Source organism: Corylus avellana, chromosome 9, assembly GCF_965113065.1.
Source record: "Corylus avellana chromosome 9, dhCorAvel1.hap1.2, whole genome shotgun sequence".
In the NCBI taxonomy this organism is placed as follows: domain Eukaryota; kingdom Viridiplantae; phylum Streptophyta; class Magnoliopsida; order Fagales; family Betulaceae; genus Corylus; species Corylus avellana.
Genome location: NC_142498.1, coordinates 9,570,149 through 9,586,381, shown reverse-complemented (window position 1 = coordinate 9,586,381; position 16,233 = coordinate 9,570,149). Strand labels below are relative to the sequence as shown.

Here is a 16,233-nt window from a genome sequence, read left to right as displayed (position 1 = left end):
TTGGACCGTTAGTGAAAAGTACATGAAAGTACGCCCCTAGGTGTTGTGCAAAAATATACATAAATTAATTGGTAAATAATTGTACGTTTTACCTGCAAGTGTACAAGGGCAATAGAGTAATATATGGTGCAAGTACAGGATCATTCCCACGAGGATTGCTGAATTTATATTTAAAAATAAATTCCTTAAGCAAAAGTAAACTAAGATTGATTATTGATGAGATGATAATAAAGGGTAGGGCTTTGATATCCACCACTAATTATGCTCAATTAATATAACAATATGCCAATGCTTTGATCAAGTTATGCACATTTAATATTTGCCAACCTAAGGGTTAAACTCTAACGCCTTAAGCTATTGACTTCCCTAAGCAACGAATTAGCCACTTGGTCCATGCTCTAATTCTTTTATTTCCTAAAGGATTTAGTATATCTATACGAAGTTGTTCTTTAGAAAAGAATATGTTCTATGAAAATCGACAAACACACAAGGCCTAGGGCATGGACACATACTCCTAGTTCCCTATGTTGATTAACCCAAGAATCGCGGTCTGGATTCTTTTGTTACTTAAGTTAAACCCAGGACTCGGCCATCCAAATTAATCTAACTAACAAGTCCATACCACACGCACATGTTGATCAGGCATACACATATGAGGAATTCATGCAAGCAAGTATTAATCAAGTTAAATAGCACAACATGATCATCACAAGGCGCCAATATTGAAATGTTAATTTAACATAACTAGGGCTTCAATCTAGCCCTACTAAATAAATTAGCTACACATAGAGTTGATGTTAAACATCTTCATAAAATAAAAGAAAAAAAAAGAAAAAATAAACCCGAGATTTGACTTGAGAGCTCCTATTCTTCTCCCTTCTCCAAGCCTCCCTATTCTAAAGGCTTAGGAGTCTATTTATAGGCTTTAGAAGTCCTTGGAAAAGTAGTAAACCCTAGGGTTTTCGCAGGGTTTCAGTCCTATTACAATTTAGAGTTTGAAAAACCCTAATATGGAAATAGGGACATTGTAGCCGCCACTTGGAATGCCTCCTGGGCATGGGTGCGCTCGATCGCACGTCTGCGATCGATGCCTCTTTTGCCTGCGCTCGATCGCTCCTGGCCTGTCTCGTGCAGCATCTCCTCTGGTATTGCGCTTGATCGCAGGTACCCTGCGATTGATCGTAGTACCAGGTAGCTCCAATTTTCCCATATTCTCTTTTTGAGCCCAAATCACCCAGTTTTACTTCACTTTCTTCCAAAAGCCTATAAAAACATCAAAAACACAAAAAGGAAGTAAAATGACCTAATTAACCAAAACCAAAAGATTAAAACATGTAAGATAAGGGCTGAAAATATGAATATTTTAGCGCTTATCACTAGGACCGGACGTACGCTCCTTTTGTCACCTATAAATACCCCCTCACATCCTCACCATTTCACAGCCATTCTGCCCCTAAACCCTCTGGAGACCTTGTGTGAGTGTCTTTTGTGAGTTGTGAGTGTTCTTGGAGGAGAATGAGAGATTTCTTGGAGGTTTTGCTTCAAGTAGGTAATCTTCTAAGGTTAGCTAGTCGTTATGCTGTTTAAGTGTTTTTCCATAGTTAACTTAGTTGGTAGTTTGTAGCTTCTAGTTATGTCGTTGCCCTTAATCTTGATGGTTTAATAGTTTATCTTGATTTAGCGTTTAATTCTTGTTGGGAACATTTTCTTTTGCATGGAGGTGTTGTTTTGAGATAGGTAGTCTTAGAAGGCTTTTGGTAACCTTAGAAATTAGTTCGGGAGGATAGGAGGATGGTTGAACCAAATTAGGTTCTACATGAAACTCTCTGAGTAGACGTACGGCCTCAAGCCCGGACGTACAATCCGAAGTACTCAGCGGACGTATAGCCATGAGCCCAGACGTACAGTCCGAAGTATTTCAGCAGACGTACGGTCACAAGTGTTCCAGAGAATGCCACTTTGGCCAGTCATCTTATAGCCTCTGTTTTCATGTCATAGGTTTGTTTTTGTTGGATTTAGAACTAATGATAGGTCTTTTCTCAGTATTTAAGGTTATGGAGCCTCAAGGGAATTTTATGGAGGAGCCTTACAACTCAGGTGAGTGTAAACTCACATGGATGCTTGTTGTTACTTTTCCTGCATTGCGCGTCTATTTTATATATATCAAATATGCATATTTTGCAACCCTCATGAAATACATTTTGGAACTACTGTGAACTCTCTTTTGCAAAAACGTGTGTCGATTAATAGGATAACAATGAGGCTTGTAAAACTATGCATGTAAAAAATTGATAAGATTAATTGCATCGTATGACATGCTACACCGGTACATACGGGATAACGGCCTATGGGCTTACTATACAGGTTAAATTTATGGTCATGTGTGTGTGAGGGGGGGGGGGGGGGGCGCTTCGGATCCAATAGTTTCATGACCAAGACACAGCCTGTTAACTAGTACTTTTAAGTTATGTTGTAGACTTAGTGCTTTTATGCATGCTTGCATAGTGAGGTATAGTATAGATCCCTTGTAACAATCATGTGTATAGTGTGATTTTCGCTACTTTGATATTCCTTGGTAGATGCTCTGGTTGTAATGGTTAATGTTTATAGAATCTAATTGTTTTCATTGTTTAGCATCCTCTGTCTTTTTGAGGAGTAGAGGTCTCTGAGTCTTGTTTGGAGTGGAATAAGGCTGGGAGACAAACCATAGAGTTAATTATCAGTTAATTAATTTACAGGGCGTTACAACTAGGAATGCCTAGGGGTTTAAAGGGCTTATTGCATATGCTAAATACAATTGTTTTTCCCATGATAGAGGACTTATGTTTATTACTTTCATTCTATTTTTCATTTTGTTTTGCTAAAGGACTAGCAAAAGGTAAGTTTGGGGGTGTTTGATCTGTGTCAAATATTGCATATTTGGATCCCTTAATTTCATTTGTTAATCCTTTAGCTGTGTTATAATCTAATGTTCTAGGTTAGTTTTGTGTTTTTAGTGTTTTGTAGGTTGTTAAGGAAAAACTGCAGGTTTTATGTGAAAGTTGCATACTTTGGAGAAAAGCTACTCACGGACATGGGATCAAGAGAAAGTCTCTACGCTCCAGCGCATCTACGCTCAAGCCTAGCATAGGTGCGATTGAGTGCAGCCACGCCCAAGTCAAGCCCCAACGCGTAAGCCTGTTTGCGCGATAGGTGGAATCTGTTTGCTCGAGTGTGCTCGAGCGCAGAAAGTGTGCGGTCGGGCGCACTTGTCTAACTTGGCACCGTTTTTTACTCTAATTCCTTTGTAAACCCTAGTTTTTAAGCCTGTAAAGAGAAGAATATCATATTAGTTTAGGGAGGCTTCGAATTACGAAATTTCAAAGGAGAAAGAAGAGAGTTTTAAGGTTTCCTAGCTTTTGGATCTCAAATTTGTGATTTTATATTTGTGAGTACTCAATTTTTGTCATGAATTCCATTAATCTTGTTTTGTCTTTCAATACCATGAGAGAGGCTAAACCCTCAACTAAGGTTGAGGATGAATCATCACTTATGATTAGCAAAGTTGTTTCATGTATGTAATATTTTCCAATTTAATGATTTGTTTTCCATATTTTTTTACTTCAAATCAATTGTGTTGAATGATTCTTTGATATCTTTTGTAATTCAAGGATACATTTGATGATTTGAGATAATTCAATACAATTGATTGTTTGGTTTTCTTTGTTAAAAATTGGATTTCCCTTGTGATTTATTCTCTAGATACAATTGACATTTTGATAAATATTGGATATCTTCTTGTGATTTACGAATACAGTTGATGATTTAATTGATATTGGATTTCTTTTGTGATTTGGGTGATGAATGGATACATGGGATATTTTGATTAATTCTTTGAAGCAAAAGTAAAACATACCTAAGATTTATTTGTGAGAACTTTGGGAAGTATTATAGATCATGGAACTATGTTGAAATGAATTTGTGAGTGTAGATTCCGAAACCCTACTGCTTCGTCAATAGATTACTTTCACTTTAAGTCGTTCATGCTTTTGATTTTTTATTCACACAACAATCTCTCAAATTTTGGAAATAGACTAGGGTTTAATTGATTTCGATTTATATTTGCTTTCAAGAACACAATTCCCTGTGGGATCGACCTTGCACTTGCAAACCCTTTTTCTACAAACAATTCGTGCACTTGCGAGTATTAAAATTTTCACAACAGGCATGGAGGCTAGGGTTTTGACCTAGCTATCCATGCATAGTCCTAGTATGACTAGGACTTCTTGATAAGCGTCGAATGTTGCACATTCAAGCCCCTTTATTTGCATATGTTAATTCCTTAGCGTTGTTATTTGTTTGATTTTGTTTTGTTTTTATTGTTTTCAGGTTATAAATAAAGATGCAATTAATTTCATTGATTTTGGGCTTAAAAGTACACTTTGAGAAGACCTAGAAGATATGATTCAACTTAGCCAATCATAACAGAGGACCTATATGTTGTGGTTAAGTTTAATCAAGGAAAATTATATATAAACTCCTTAGGTCAACACGCTTTTATTAAAAACTTCCTAAGTGTTTTTTTTTTCGGAAATTGACTCCCTGGGTCAATCGAAACTACAATAAACTCCCTACCATCAAAAATTTTTAACAGTCGTTAGTGCTACTCAAAACTCCCCGTTTTACCTCATTAAAATATTAATTTTTTATTAATTTAATTTTAAAAATTAAATCTTTTAAAAAAAAAATGAAGGGTGGCCACGGGTGGTGGTGCCACCCCTGGCCACCCCCCGCAACCCCTATGGGGTGGTGTGCCCACCCCTGGGGTGGCTTGCGGCCACCCCCAGGTGGTTTTCGATGGCTCGCGGCCACCCATAACCACCCATGGGGTGGCCGCGAGCCACCCCCTTGGGGGTTTGGGGTGGCCCGCAAGCCACCCCAAACCACCTGGGGTGGCTTACTGCCACCCCATAGGGTTTGGGGAGGTGGCCAGGGGTGGCCTTCAATTTTTTTTTAATTTTAAGATTTAATTTTTTAAATTAAATTAATATTTTAATCAGATAAAACGGAGAGTTTTGAGTTGCCCTAACGGGTGTTAAAAAAATTGACAGTAGGGAGTTTATTGTAGTTTCCAATTGACCCAAGGACTAAATTTTCAAAAAACGAAACACCTAGGGAGTTTTTAATAAAAGTGCGTTGACCAAAAGGGTTTATATATAATTTCCCTTTAATCAAATAAAGAAAATAATTAATTCGGAATTTCTCAAATTAGAGTCAAAATCGGATTGGATTCAAATTTGAATTTTGCATATGTCTCAGTATTTTGGCCATAACTTTCAGCTCAAATATCCGATTGAGGTGATTCAAGCGGAATTAGAAAGAAAACTCAAATTACTACAAATCATTATGAAATAGCATTTTTCTAATTCGGAGCGTCGCAATGCCAAAATCGCCCTGCAAAATAGGAACGCAATTCTGGGGGAATCCTATTCCGATTTGGACTTAGGTTTTCTTTATCCTAATTGGACTTGGACTTAAATCTCCAAAATTTTTAGGATTACTAGGGCTGCTAGGAATCTCCTAAGCCCTATAAAATAGGCCTCTAAGCGTTGAGAAAAAGGACACACCACTTTCTAGAGTAAAAATTCGGTAAAATTGTCTATGGAGCTTAGAAGATCATGAGCGGTTAAACCTCTTCGTGGGGTCTTTGATGTAACTCTATGCAAGCACAATTGTTTAATTGTATTTAATTTCTAGATTTTCAATTTATGCATGTTGATTGTATAACTATGAGAATTGCTACCTTTTGATTTTGTTCTTAATTATTAAATGCGATTGTTCTTAAATTCCAAAATCACTATTTGTGAAATTCTTCTCTTATCTTAGAAAGTATTTTACTTTTATTGATCTCAAATCATTCTTGTTTTCTGTGATTATGAGAATGATGGTTGTACAATAAGTTTAATTGACATATGATTAATAAGATTTGATAGGCCATGCCTAGGGATGACGGATTGTACTACACCCTAGTTTAGTGTAATTTAGGTAGACAATCCGTGCCAGCCAAAGATAGGTTACACTTATTCATTGATTGTATGTATCTTGTTCGATAATTTGATAATTTATAACTAGGGAAGACGGGTCGTACCGCATCTTAGTGGTTAGGTTGACGATCCGTGCCAACCGAAGATAAATTATGCTTATTCTTTAGTAAGATAGTTTTTTGTTTATTTATAACATGCATAGAATGAATTTCTGGGATTAATTATGATTAGCCATTGTTGTGCGGATAGAAGTGAAGTCAATACCCTACACTCTCTCTTATTTTAAATCTCTTTTATTTCATGCACTTTAGTTTTAAAGAAAATCAAATCAATTCTCTTTTTAATTAAGTTAATTTTGATCTTTCGAATTGGATAACAAAACCCCTGCAGTCCTTGAGGTTCACACCCTCTCTATAGCCTTATCCTACAAAGATTCGTCCTATTGCGAGTGGTTATTTTTATAATTGATATTTTTTGTCACAAAAATGCCACATCAATTTTTGGCGCCGTTGCCGGTGACTGCTTAACGGTTTTATTGTCAAATTTTAAGGATTAATTTTAGTTTAGTAATCTAATTTCCTGTTTTCCGTTGCTAACTTTAATTATGTTTTTCTGTTTTATTTTTATTTTTACTTTTATTTTTGTTTAGAATTCTCAAACAGGTCTGTAGCTGCCCATCTTTGTGACTACGATCGAGCGTAGCTCGTGTGTGATCGAGCACACGTAAGCACTCCACCTTCTGCACTCGATCCCTCCACGCTTACGCTCGCACCCATCGACGGTAGTACACTCGAGCATACCCTGCCGTGCGATCGAGCGCTTTAGCAGCAATCAGCATCCAAATTTTCAGCGCACCTAAGGGCCGTTTGTGAGTTTTTATTTTTATTTTTTTGTTGTTATTTTATGTTAATTATATTAGTTTAGTTCATGTGGGGAGGCATTCCAACACCCCATGGACCATGTTCATATTGCTATAGTCCTTATCATCATGTTAGAGATTGTCCTACAGCAGGACAATTTTCTAATTATTCTCATGAGCATATGAACAGACTGTTCTCTAAACCGGGGAATGACCTTTATTCTGATCCCTATAACCCAGCATGGAGCAACCAGTCTAATCTCTCGTGGCAAGCTCAAGCTCCTGAAAATTAGGCTTCACAATTTCATGAACTGTACCATCAACCATATCCGCAGTTCAATGAAAAATCATATTCCCCTCAATATCAAGCAACTCCACTGCAGAAATACCAAACTGAACCACCTCCTCTGATGGGTCCTGACTGTCAAGAAAAAATGTCAACTTCTCAGGAAATTTTTTTAGAAAAGATGTCAAAACTTGTGAGCGAGGTGAGTCAGGCTGTTCAGGAGATGGTGAACTCTCAATCCATTGCCAAGATAGAAGCTCATGACGAGGAGCCATCACCCATCTATTGGCCTCCACAACAACAATACGAAGAGGAGCCTTCTTCAATCTACTCGCCTCCACAACAACAATACCAAGAGGAGCCACCTCCTCTCTCAGATGCTGACTTTCAAAATAAAGTGTTGAAGGCTATTAGCGAAATGAAGGAAGCTAATCAGATTATGGAGTCGCAACAGGAACTTTATACTCCTCAATTCTTCGTCGAGATAGACGCCAAGATGGAAGCTCATGTTGAACAAATCATCAACCACCTCAATAGGATGGAAGAAGAAGAGTTTCAAAGTCATCCGATGGCCAATCCTGATGGACACTACATGGAGGAAGAAAGTACTTCTTGTCATGAGCAAGTTATCACCACACTGAGGAGTGGAGAGGTGGTCGAAAACCACGTGGAAGAAAGGAAGGAGGAGCAAATTGAGGTCCCATAGGATCTACATCGGGAAAAAAGCAAGGAAGCAAGCACTGAGGCTTCTTCACCACCAACTCGTATTCCCAAGATGCCATATGAGCCCCAAGCCCCTGTTCCAGGTAATCTGAAATCTTCATTTTTAGGGACAGATGACACTATCCCGGTCATAATTTCTTATGACTTACCAAGAGGCTAGGAGGGTAGTCAGTTAGGGTAGTCAGTTATTTCTTATGACGAGCAAAAAGAGACCATCGAGGTAGAAAAACTCTCCAAGTATTCTCCCCATTTTATTCCAATTCATGATTCCTTTACGGATGAGAAATTGTTTGGGAATACTCAGAAGGCTCTACCTCGATATGCTGACATTTGGAATTACCTATTTGTGGGTAAAATTTATTCTCTTTGGTCAAAGAGAAGAAAAGATTGGTGCTTCAAATTTAAACTTAAGGGTCAGAGAACACTGCGTGCATCAAGGATGTGGATTCCGTTGACTTGGCGGATTCCATATATTTTGACTAGATGAGTCAGTTTCATAGGATCGAGTGCAGGTCCTGTGCGCTTGACTCCTCACTCCACCATGGTACATGATCTCCATCCAGGCTTATTTTATCCATTGTTGCTTCATTGTTTGATTATATTTTTACAACAATGTATGCACTTGATTGGTATTTGGTTGGAGTATCACTTTTTTTTAGGGACATGTGTATGCAAGTTTGGGGGTATGATATGCCCCCATCTGCTCATTTAGGTATTCCTATACTCTTGATCTTATTCTTTAGTTCCATACATACATTGAGGACAATGTATGGTTCAAGTTTGGGGGTATGGAAAAATAAAACATGGTCCATTTTTGTTGTTATGTCATTCTTAAGCATATGATTGAGCTTTGATTCTGGTTTAAATTTCATTGATAGGCTTAAAGTTATGAACACATGATCATATGACTTAAGAATTTTGAGTCTTGTTACTTACTTTTGGCAACATGAGATGCTTCTTGTTTCATGTTAAATCTATCTTGAGCACACTAGCACATGTCTGTGAGGTATGAATTTTGAGACCAATTATGTTTATTTTTAATATCTTGAATTCTGTTGGGTGACATATTGGGTAAATAACTTTGGCATGCTATAAAACAAAATATATAAATAAATAAACAAAAAAATAAAAAAATAAAAAAATAATAATAAAAAAAATCAAGTTTGAATTTTTCGCTGAGTAACCGGACCTCTTGCCTCATTAAGCAGTGAGTGTTCGCATCAAAAAGTAAAATTTTTGGGTTGATTAATAAAATGGCTAGCTTAGCTTCGTAGCCTTTTTGACTCGAGTTAGTAAGTCCTTAGGAGTGTCTTTAGAGACATTGGCCTAACACTCGATACATGGGTCAACTAGAAAGCTTAAGAGAGTTAAGTATTGCAAAGCCTACACAAAAAAAAATAAAATAAAATAAAATAAAATAAAATAAAATAAAAAAATTTTAAAAAAAAATTATGCCTTGGTTGTTTTATTTGATATGAAGTCCAATGAATTCTGAGATGTTGATTCATTCATATTGAAACTATTTTGAAGCTACATGATTATGTGTTAGTTCACTTTGCACTAATTGAAATTTGTGTATCTCAATCTGCCATTTGTAAGTGATTTGACTTGTAAATTCCTTGAAATTTTGAAGATGAAGTTTATAATTTTAAGTTTGCTAATGAATAAGAACCATTATTTTTGTGATGCTTTATCCTTTTGAATAATATAATGATGACAATGTTTGTGGGTATCATTCTTGGAAAACCCTCACGAGACTTCACTCGTCCTCTAGGAAATGCCTAGGGGTTTAAAAGACTTATTGCATAAGCTAAATACAATCGTACATCCTACGAAAGATGGACTTATCTTTTTGTTTTTCAGTTTATTTTTAGTTTTGTATTGTTAAGGGACTAACAATATGTAAGTTTGGGGGTATGAAAAGTGCCGAATGTTGCACATTCAAGCCCTTTTATTTGCATATGTTAATTCCTTAGCGTTGTTATTTGTTTGATTTTGTTTTGTTTTTATTGTTTTCAGGTTATAAATAAAGATGCAATTAATTCAATTGATTTTGGGCTTAAAAGCATACTTTGAGAAGACCTAGAAAATATGATTCAGCTTAGCCAATCATAACAGAGGACCTATATGTTGTGGTTAAGTTTAATCAAATAAAGAAAATGATTAATTCGGACTTTCTCAAATTGGAGTCAAAATCGGATTGGATTCAAATTTGGATTCTGCATATGTCTCGGTATTTTTGCCATAACTTTCAGCTCAAATATCCGATTAAAGTCATTCAAGTGGTATTGGAAAGCTAACTCAAATTTCTACAAATAATTGTGAAATAGCATTTTCCTAATTCGGAGCGCTACAATGCCAAAATTGCTCCGTAAGATAGGAACGCAATTTTGGGCGAATCCTATTCCGATTTGGACTTAGGTTTTCTTTATCCCAATTGGACTTGGACTTAAATCTCTGAAATTTTTAGGATTACTAGGGCTGCTAGGAATCTCCTAAGCCCTATAAATAGGCCTCTAAGCATTGAGAAAAATGGCACACCGCTTTCTAGAGTAAAAATTCAGTAAAATTGTTTGTGGAGCTTAGAAGATCATGAGCGGCTAAACCCCTTTGTGGGGTGTTGATGCAACCCTATCCAAACACAATTATTTGATTGTATTTAATTTCTAGGTTTTCAATTTATGCATGTTGATTGTATAACTATGAGAATTGCTACCTTTTGATTCTGTTCTTAATTATTAAATGCAATTGTTCTTAAATTTCAAAATTAATATTTGTGAAATTCTTCTCTTGTCTTAAAAAGTATTTTACTTTTATTGATCTCAAATCATTCTTGTTTTCTGTGATTATGAGAATGATGGTTATACAAGGGGTTTAATTGACATATGATCAATAGGATTTGATAAGCCATGCCTAGGGAAGACGGATTGTACTACACCCTAGTTTAGTATAATTTAGATAGACAATCCGTGCCAACTGAAGATGAGTTACACTTATTCATTGATTGTATGTATCCTGTTAAAAAATTTGATAATTTATACTTAGGGAAGACGGGTCGTACTGCATCTTAGTGGTTAGGTGGACGATCCGTGCCAACCGAAGATAGATTATGCTTATTCTTTAGTAAGGTAGTTTCTTGTTTATTTATAACATGCATGGAATGAATTTCTGGGATTAATTATGATTAGCCATTGTTGTGCGGATAGAGGTGAAGTCAATACCCTACTCTCTTTCTTATTTTAAATCTCTTTTATTTCATGCACTTTAATTTTAAAGAAAATCAAATCAATTCTTTTTTTTTTTTAATTAAGTTAATTTTAATCTTTCGAATTGGATAACAAAACCCCTGCAGTCCTTGAGATTCGACACCCTCTCTATAGCCGTATCCTACAAAGATTCGTCCTATTGCGAGTGGTTATTTTTATAATTGATATTTTTTGTCACACATTGCTAAAATCTTAAACTTTGCTTCCCTGCTAAGCCTATAAATAAAGAAGAGTCTAGACTCTCAATCATCCCATCAAATTCTCTAGATACATAGTTTTCAGAAACACTCTGAAAATTATTAGTTCTTGTGTTAACTTATGAAGAACAAAATTTTAAAGATTTGAAGAGTCAAGTTAGAGCCCACACTTTCTTGGTTATAATCAGTTATTGGTGAGAAGATCTAGAGGTCATAATATTTTTGAGATCAACTGTGTTCTTGGAGAAGAGGAAGAAGCAAATAGTTTTTGCCCATAGCCAAGGCGTGCTCGTAAATCTTCAAGTAAGTACTCTTTGTTCTTCATACTTGTTGAAATGACAAATGTTCTTCATAAAGTTTTCTTGGGCACGGGAATATGATTATTTCCGTTACGCAAATTTTGATTTCCATACATATTCCCAACTCATGAGAGGTTTACTAATGTATTGTCTTCTAAATGAAATTTCAAGGTCTTCGCTATTTGCTCTTATGATTTGATTCCAAGAAATTGTTAATCTCCTAGGCTTCTGATTTGCACTGAAATAGCAAAGTTATGCTTTTAGGCTTTTAGCTACTGCATGTACTGGGACTGTCTTTGTAATTTATTTTCTCTCCATATATGTGTTTTCATTTCTTCTGTTATGTTCCATTATGTTTTCATCAATTACTCCATTTTCTGAGAAGCTGGTACATGTTGTGTTCCTTGTGTTTTCAGATGATACACGAATATAAGTCATGTGTGTGTGTGTGACAATGTGTGTTTTCATCGATTACTCCCCACTCCCTAGAAAGCCTTTCGCTATCTTTGCTCTACATCATGTTTTGTGTCAAAAGTCTGACCAGCTTCTATGCTGCTAAGCCTGCTATATATGCACATTGTCATGATAGTCATAGTCTCATTAATGGTCGTTCGATCTGCTCAAGCTTATGGAAAATGTAGTTTAAGGCCGGTAAGGACCATCTCGTACTAACAAAGTAACATTTGTTGTTTTGGGCTTGTAATCACTTGTTAATTTGATTTGTATGACATTTTAGTGCAAGTTTTACTTTAATATACAATTTGAACATTGTTATTTCTGTTTAGCTCTATGATTTGGCTCCAATTATATTCATTTTACCTAGATTTGTTTTTACTGATTTGGTTTTAGAATAATCCCTAAAGAGACCATGTTAGTTGCCAAGTGTGTCTTAATTGTTAATTGATCTGTCTAAATAAATCTTAAGTGATAAAACCCCATTGACATGTTCATCATGGTTAAAGAACTTTGATTAAACATGTAAAGAAGTAAAAACATCTAACACATTTTTTTGGCCGGATGGAGTGTGGCAATTTGCAAGTGGCAACCCAGATTGTTTTATGTTCACACTTTAAAATGTTGTAACTTGAGTTGCATTTTGGTCATTTATGTAAAATTGATCTCTTGGTTAATTTGTTTTTCTTTCTTTTGTGTTGCTTTTTATTTTTGATTTTCTTATCTGTAATTCAAGGGTTTTTTTTTTTTTTTTCTTTTTCTTTTTCTTTTTTACTTGTAAATGCCCCAGATTACTTATTTGATAATTTTAGAATCAAGTTTATGTATTTTTCAAATTTTTTGATAACATTTTAAAATTACGAAAATCACACTAAACGAGCCCTAGTTCGGCCGAGCTTCCCAATTAAAGCTCGCAAGGCTTCTTAAGCGAGCTTGGATCAAACAATCTGAAAAATATTGACTATAGCTCGAGCTCGAGTCAAGTGGAGCTCACTCACAAAATAAAATCAGAAAATATATTTTCTCCTTATTTATTTATTTTTAAAAGTAGGACTCAACCATAAGCACTCGCTCACAGTATAAAATCAGAGAGAAAAAAGAAAAAAGACAGAAAAAGGAATCCATCTTGTTGGGACAACTCATTCACGCAAAAGCTAGCTATAGTTATATAACTTAGCGTACAAACTACAAAGCAACGACTTGTACTCTCCATCATTCTAATTATTTCATTTGTCTTGAAAGCATTGTCTCCTCTATGCTTCCCTTCCCTACCTAACCTACCAAAAACCCTCCATTATTATTACACCATTACAGAAATGAAGCAGATGAGGGAGATGTTCACGTACAGTAGCCCTCTATGGCTCCTCCTGATAACCACCATCTGTGCCATGCCACCGCCGCCCCCGCTTCAATGCAACCAGATTGGGTGCACCCTCTACAACTCCTATGGCGCGTGGGGTGACCGGAAGGACTGCCACGTCCCAAACGTCACCTACCCTGCAACCCAAGAAGAGCTGCGCCTGGCAGTCGCCTACGCCAATCGGAATAAGCTCAAGCTCAGAGTTATCAGCAAATTTTCACACACCATACCCAAATTGGCCTGTCCCACATCGGTTTCCGACGACTCCTTCCTAATAAGCAGCGCGAAATATGATTCCCGCATCGACGTGGACACGGAGGATCTGGCCGTGACGGCCGATGCTGGGGTGGGATTGCGTGAGCTGATTGATAAAGTAGAAGAAGCCGGGTTGAGTTTGGTGGCTGCGCCGTATTGGGAGGGCGTGAGTGTTGGAGGGCTTATTAGCACTGGGGCGCATGGGAGCTCCTGGTGGGGAAACGGAGGGGCTGTTCACGATCATCTTATTGATCTCACTCTTGTTGTTCCGGCTCCGGCATCGGAAGGATACGCCAAAATAATCACATTAAAAGCAAAGGACCCACTCTTCAATGCTGCTAAACTCTCATTGGGATTGTTAGGTGTCATTTCAAAGGTAAGTAACTTCTTTATCTACTCTCATCAATTTTTTAAATTTAAATGTATAATTGAAAAAGTGATAAAAATGAAGTGAAATTTTCCTTAATTATATATGATTTATGAATTTTATATTTTCATTTAGGTCCGACTGGTTAAATATATATTAGTAGTACATGCATTTCTGATTTGAGAAGAGAGAATGAATGAATGAACAGGTAAAGTTGTCAGTAGAAAGAGAATTCAAAAGAAGCGTAACGTATAATTTCACGAGCGATGAAGAATTTGAAGAAGAATTGATGGAGCACGCAAGGAAACACGAATTCGGAGATATAACGTGGTATCCATCAAAGCATAAAGCTGTGTACAGATATGATGACAGAGTTCCCATCAACGTCTCTGGAAATGGGGTTTACGACTTTATCGGCTTCCAGTCCACTTCCATCCTCGTCTCCAAATCAATCAGAGCAGCAGGTAATATATTTAATTCTCACAATAATATAATATTGTATAACATGAACTAGCAGTAACTTTCTTTAATTAGATTTTATTTTAATTAAATATATTAAAATAAATATTTTTTTACAATTTAAAAAAAAATTATAAATTTTCAAATTACATAATTTAGGTCGTTACCTATGTTATATCAAAATGCTAGCAATAAAATTGTTGAATATTAACGAGGCAGCCATAAAGCTTTTTTGTTACTTTTGTAGAAATGCTTCCTTTCTTTCTTTCTTTTTTTTTTTTTTTTTTTTTTTTTTTTTTTTAAGAAAACCAAAACACAGAGCTTTTTTTACAACATATATAGAGAATAAAAACCTTGTAACATGTCAAATTTTAATACGTAATATTTTTTGAAAATTTTAATGTAAAAAAAGGCCTAAATTTTATAATTTGATAATTTACAATTTTTTAAACATTTTTAATAGGTAGTAGTATTTTTTTTTTGAGTACTTCAATATTGTACGTAATGCGCATATTGATGTGCAAAATGCAGAGAAGATAATGGAGAGTACACGGAATGTGAAAGGAAAATGCATAGTGGCAGCTACTAGCGTGGGGTCCAAGCAATTAGTCGCCAACGGATTGAAGAATGGCCTAATATTCACAGGCTATCCAGTAGTGGGACCTCAGGCCAAAATCCAAACCTCAGGCTCGTGTCTCTACTCACCAATCGTGGATGTCACAGCCACGTGCCCTTGGGATCCAAGAATCGACGGCCTCTTCTTCTACGAGACCACCGCAATCTTCCCGGCTCCCAAGTTCGCCGACTTCATCCGCGACGTGAGAAAACTGAGAGACCAAAACCCAGACAATTTCTGTGGCGTGGATATCTACAACGGCTTTCTTATACGCTTCATCAAGGCCTCCGGGGCCTATCTTGGGCAATCGGAGGACTCTGTGGTGGTTGATTTCAACTACTACCGAGCCAGCGAGGCTTTAACGCCGCGGCTGAACCAAGACTTGTGGGAGGAAGTGGAGCAGATGGCGTTCTTCAAGCATGGGGCGAAGCCGCATTGGGCGAAGAACAGGAACGTGGCGTTCTTGGGGGTGCAGCGCAAGTATCCGAGGTTTAGCAAGTTTGTTGCAGCCAAAAAACAGTTGGACCCTGAAAACATGTTCTCAAGTGAATGGACGGACGAGATTGTGTTTGGGAAGGAAGCAGCCAAGGATGAGGGGTGTGCTTTAGAGGGACTGTGTATATGTTCCCAAGACCGGCATTGCAGCCCGGAGAAAGGATATTTCTGCCAACAAGGCTTTGTTTATAAGGAAGCTAGAGTTTGTAGGTATTCACAGATTACTACTGCTTAATTGATATATCAGTGGCAATCCAAGGACTTTGGAAAAAGAAACTTGCTCAGTATTATTGTAGATTTTCGGAGCTTTCTAGCTAGTTATTTAAATAAACTCAATCATATTCTTTACCATTTTAAACTAAATACGAGAAGAAACAAATTATTTAAATATTGTTCAAATAAATGCTACAGGAAACAAAGAGCATTTTTACATTAAAATAATGTTACCCTTGGTTACTGTAGAGAGTTTATTTAAGGTGACATTTAACAAATGAAATGAGATCTAAACAATAAATGTTGTTGGATTGACTCATGCATGCACCACGTGCGTGCGTGATGACAAATTATATATATAT

General features: G+C 36.5%; 1 protein-coding gene across 1 annotated transcript; it reads left to right on the top strand.

The window, feature by feature from the left end:
* Positions 1-13,326: 13,326 nt before the first annotated feature.
* On the top strand, positions 13,327-16,023 carry GULLO3 (D-arabinono-1,4-lactone oxidase family protein). Its single transcript, XM_059604976.2, has 3 exons — positions 13,327-14,097; positions 14,297-14,552; positions 15,079-16,023. The coding sequence occupies exons 1-3, from the start codon at positions 13,423-13,425 to the stop codon at positions 15,891-15,893; spliced, it is 1,746 nt and encodes a 581-aa protein (XP_059460959.2). The 5' UTR covers positions 13,327-13,422; the 3' UTR covers positions 15,894-16,023.
* Positions 16,024-16,233: the final 210 nt, after the last annotated feature.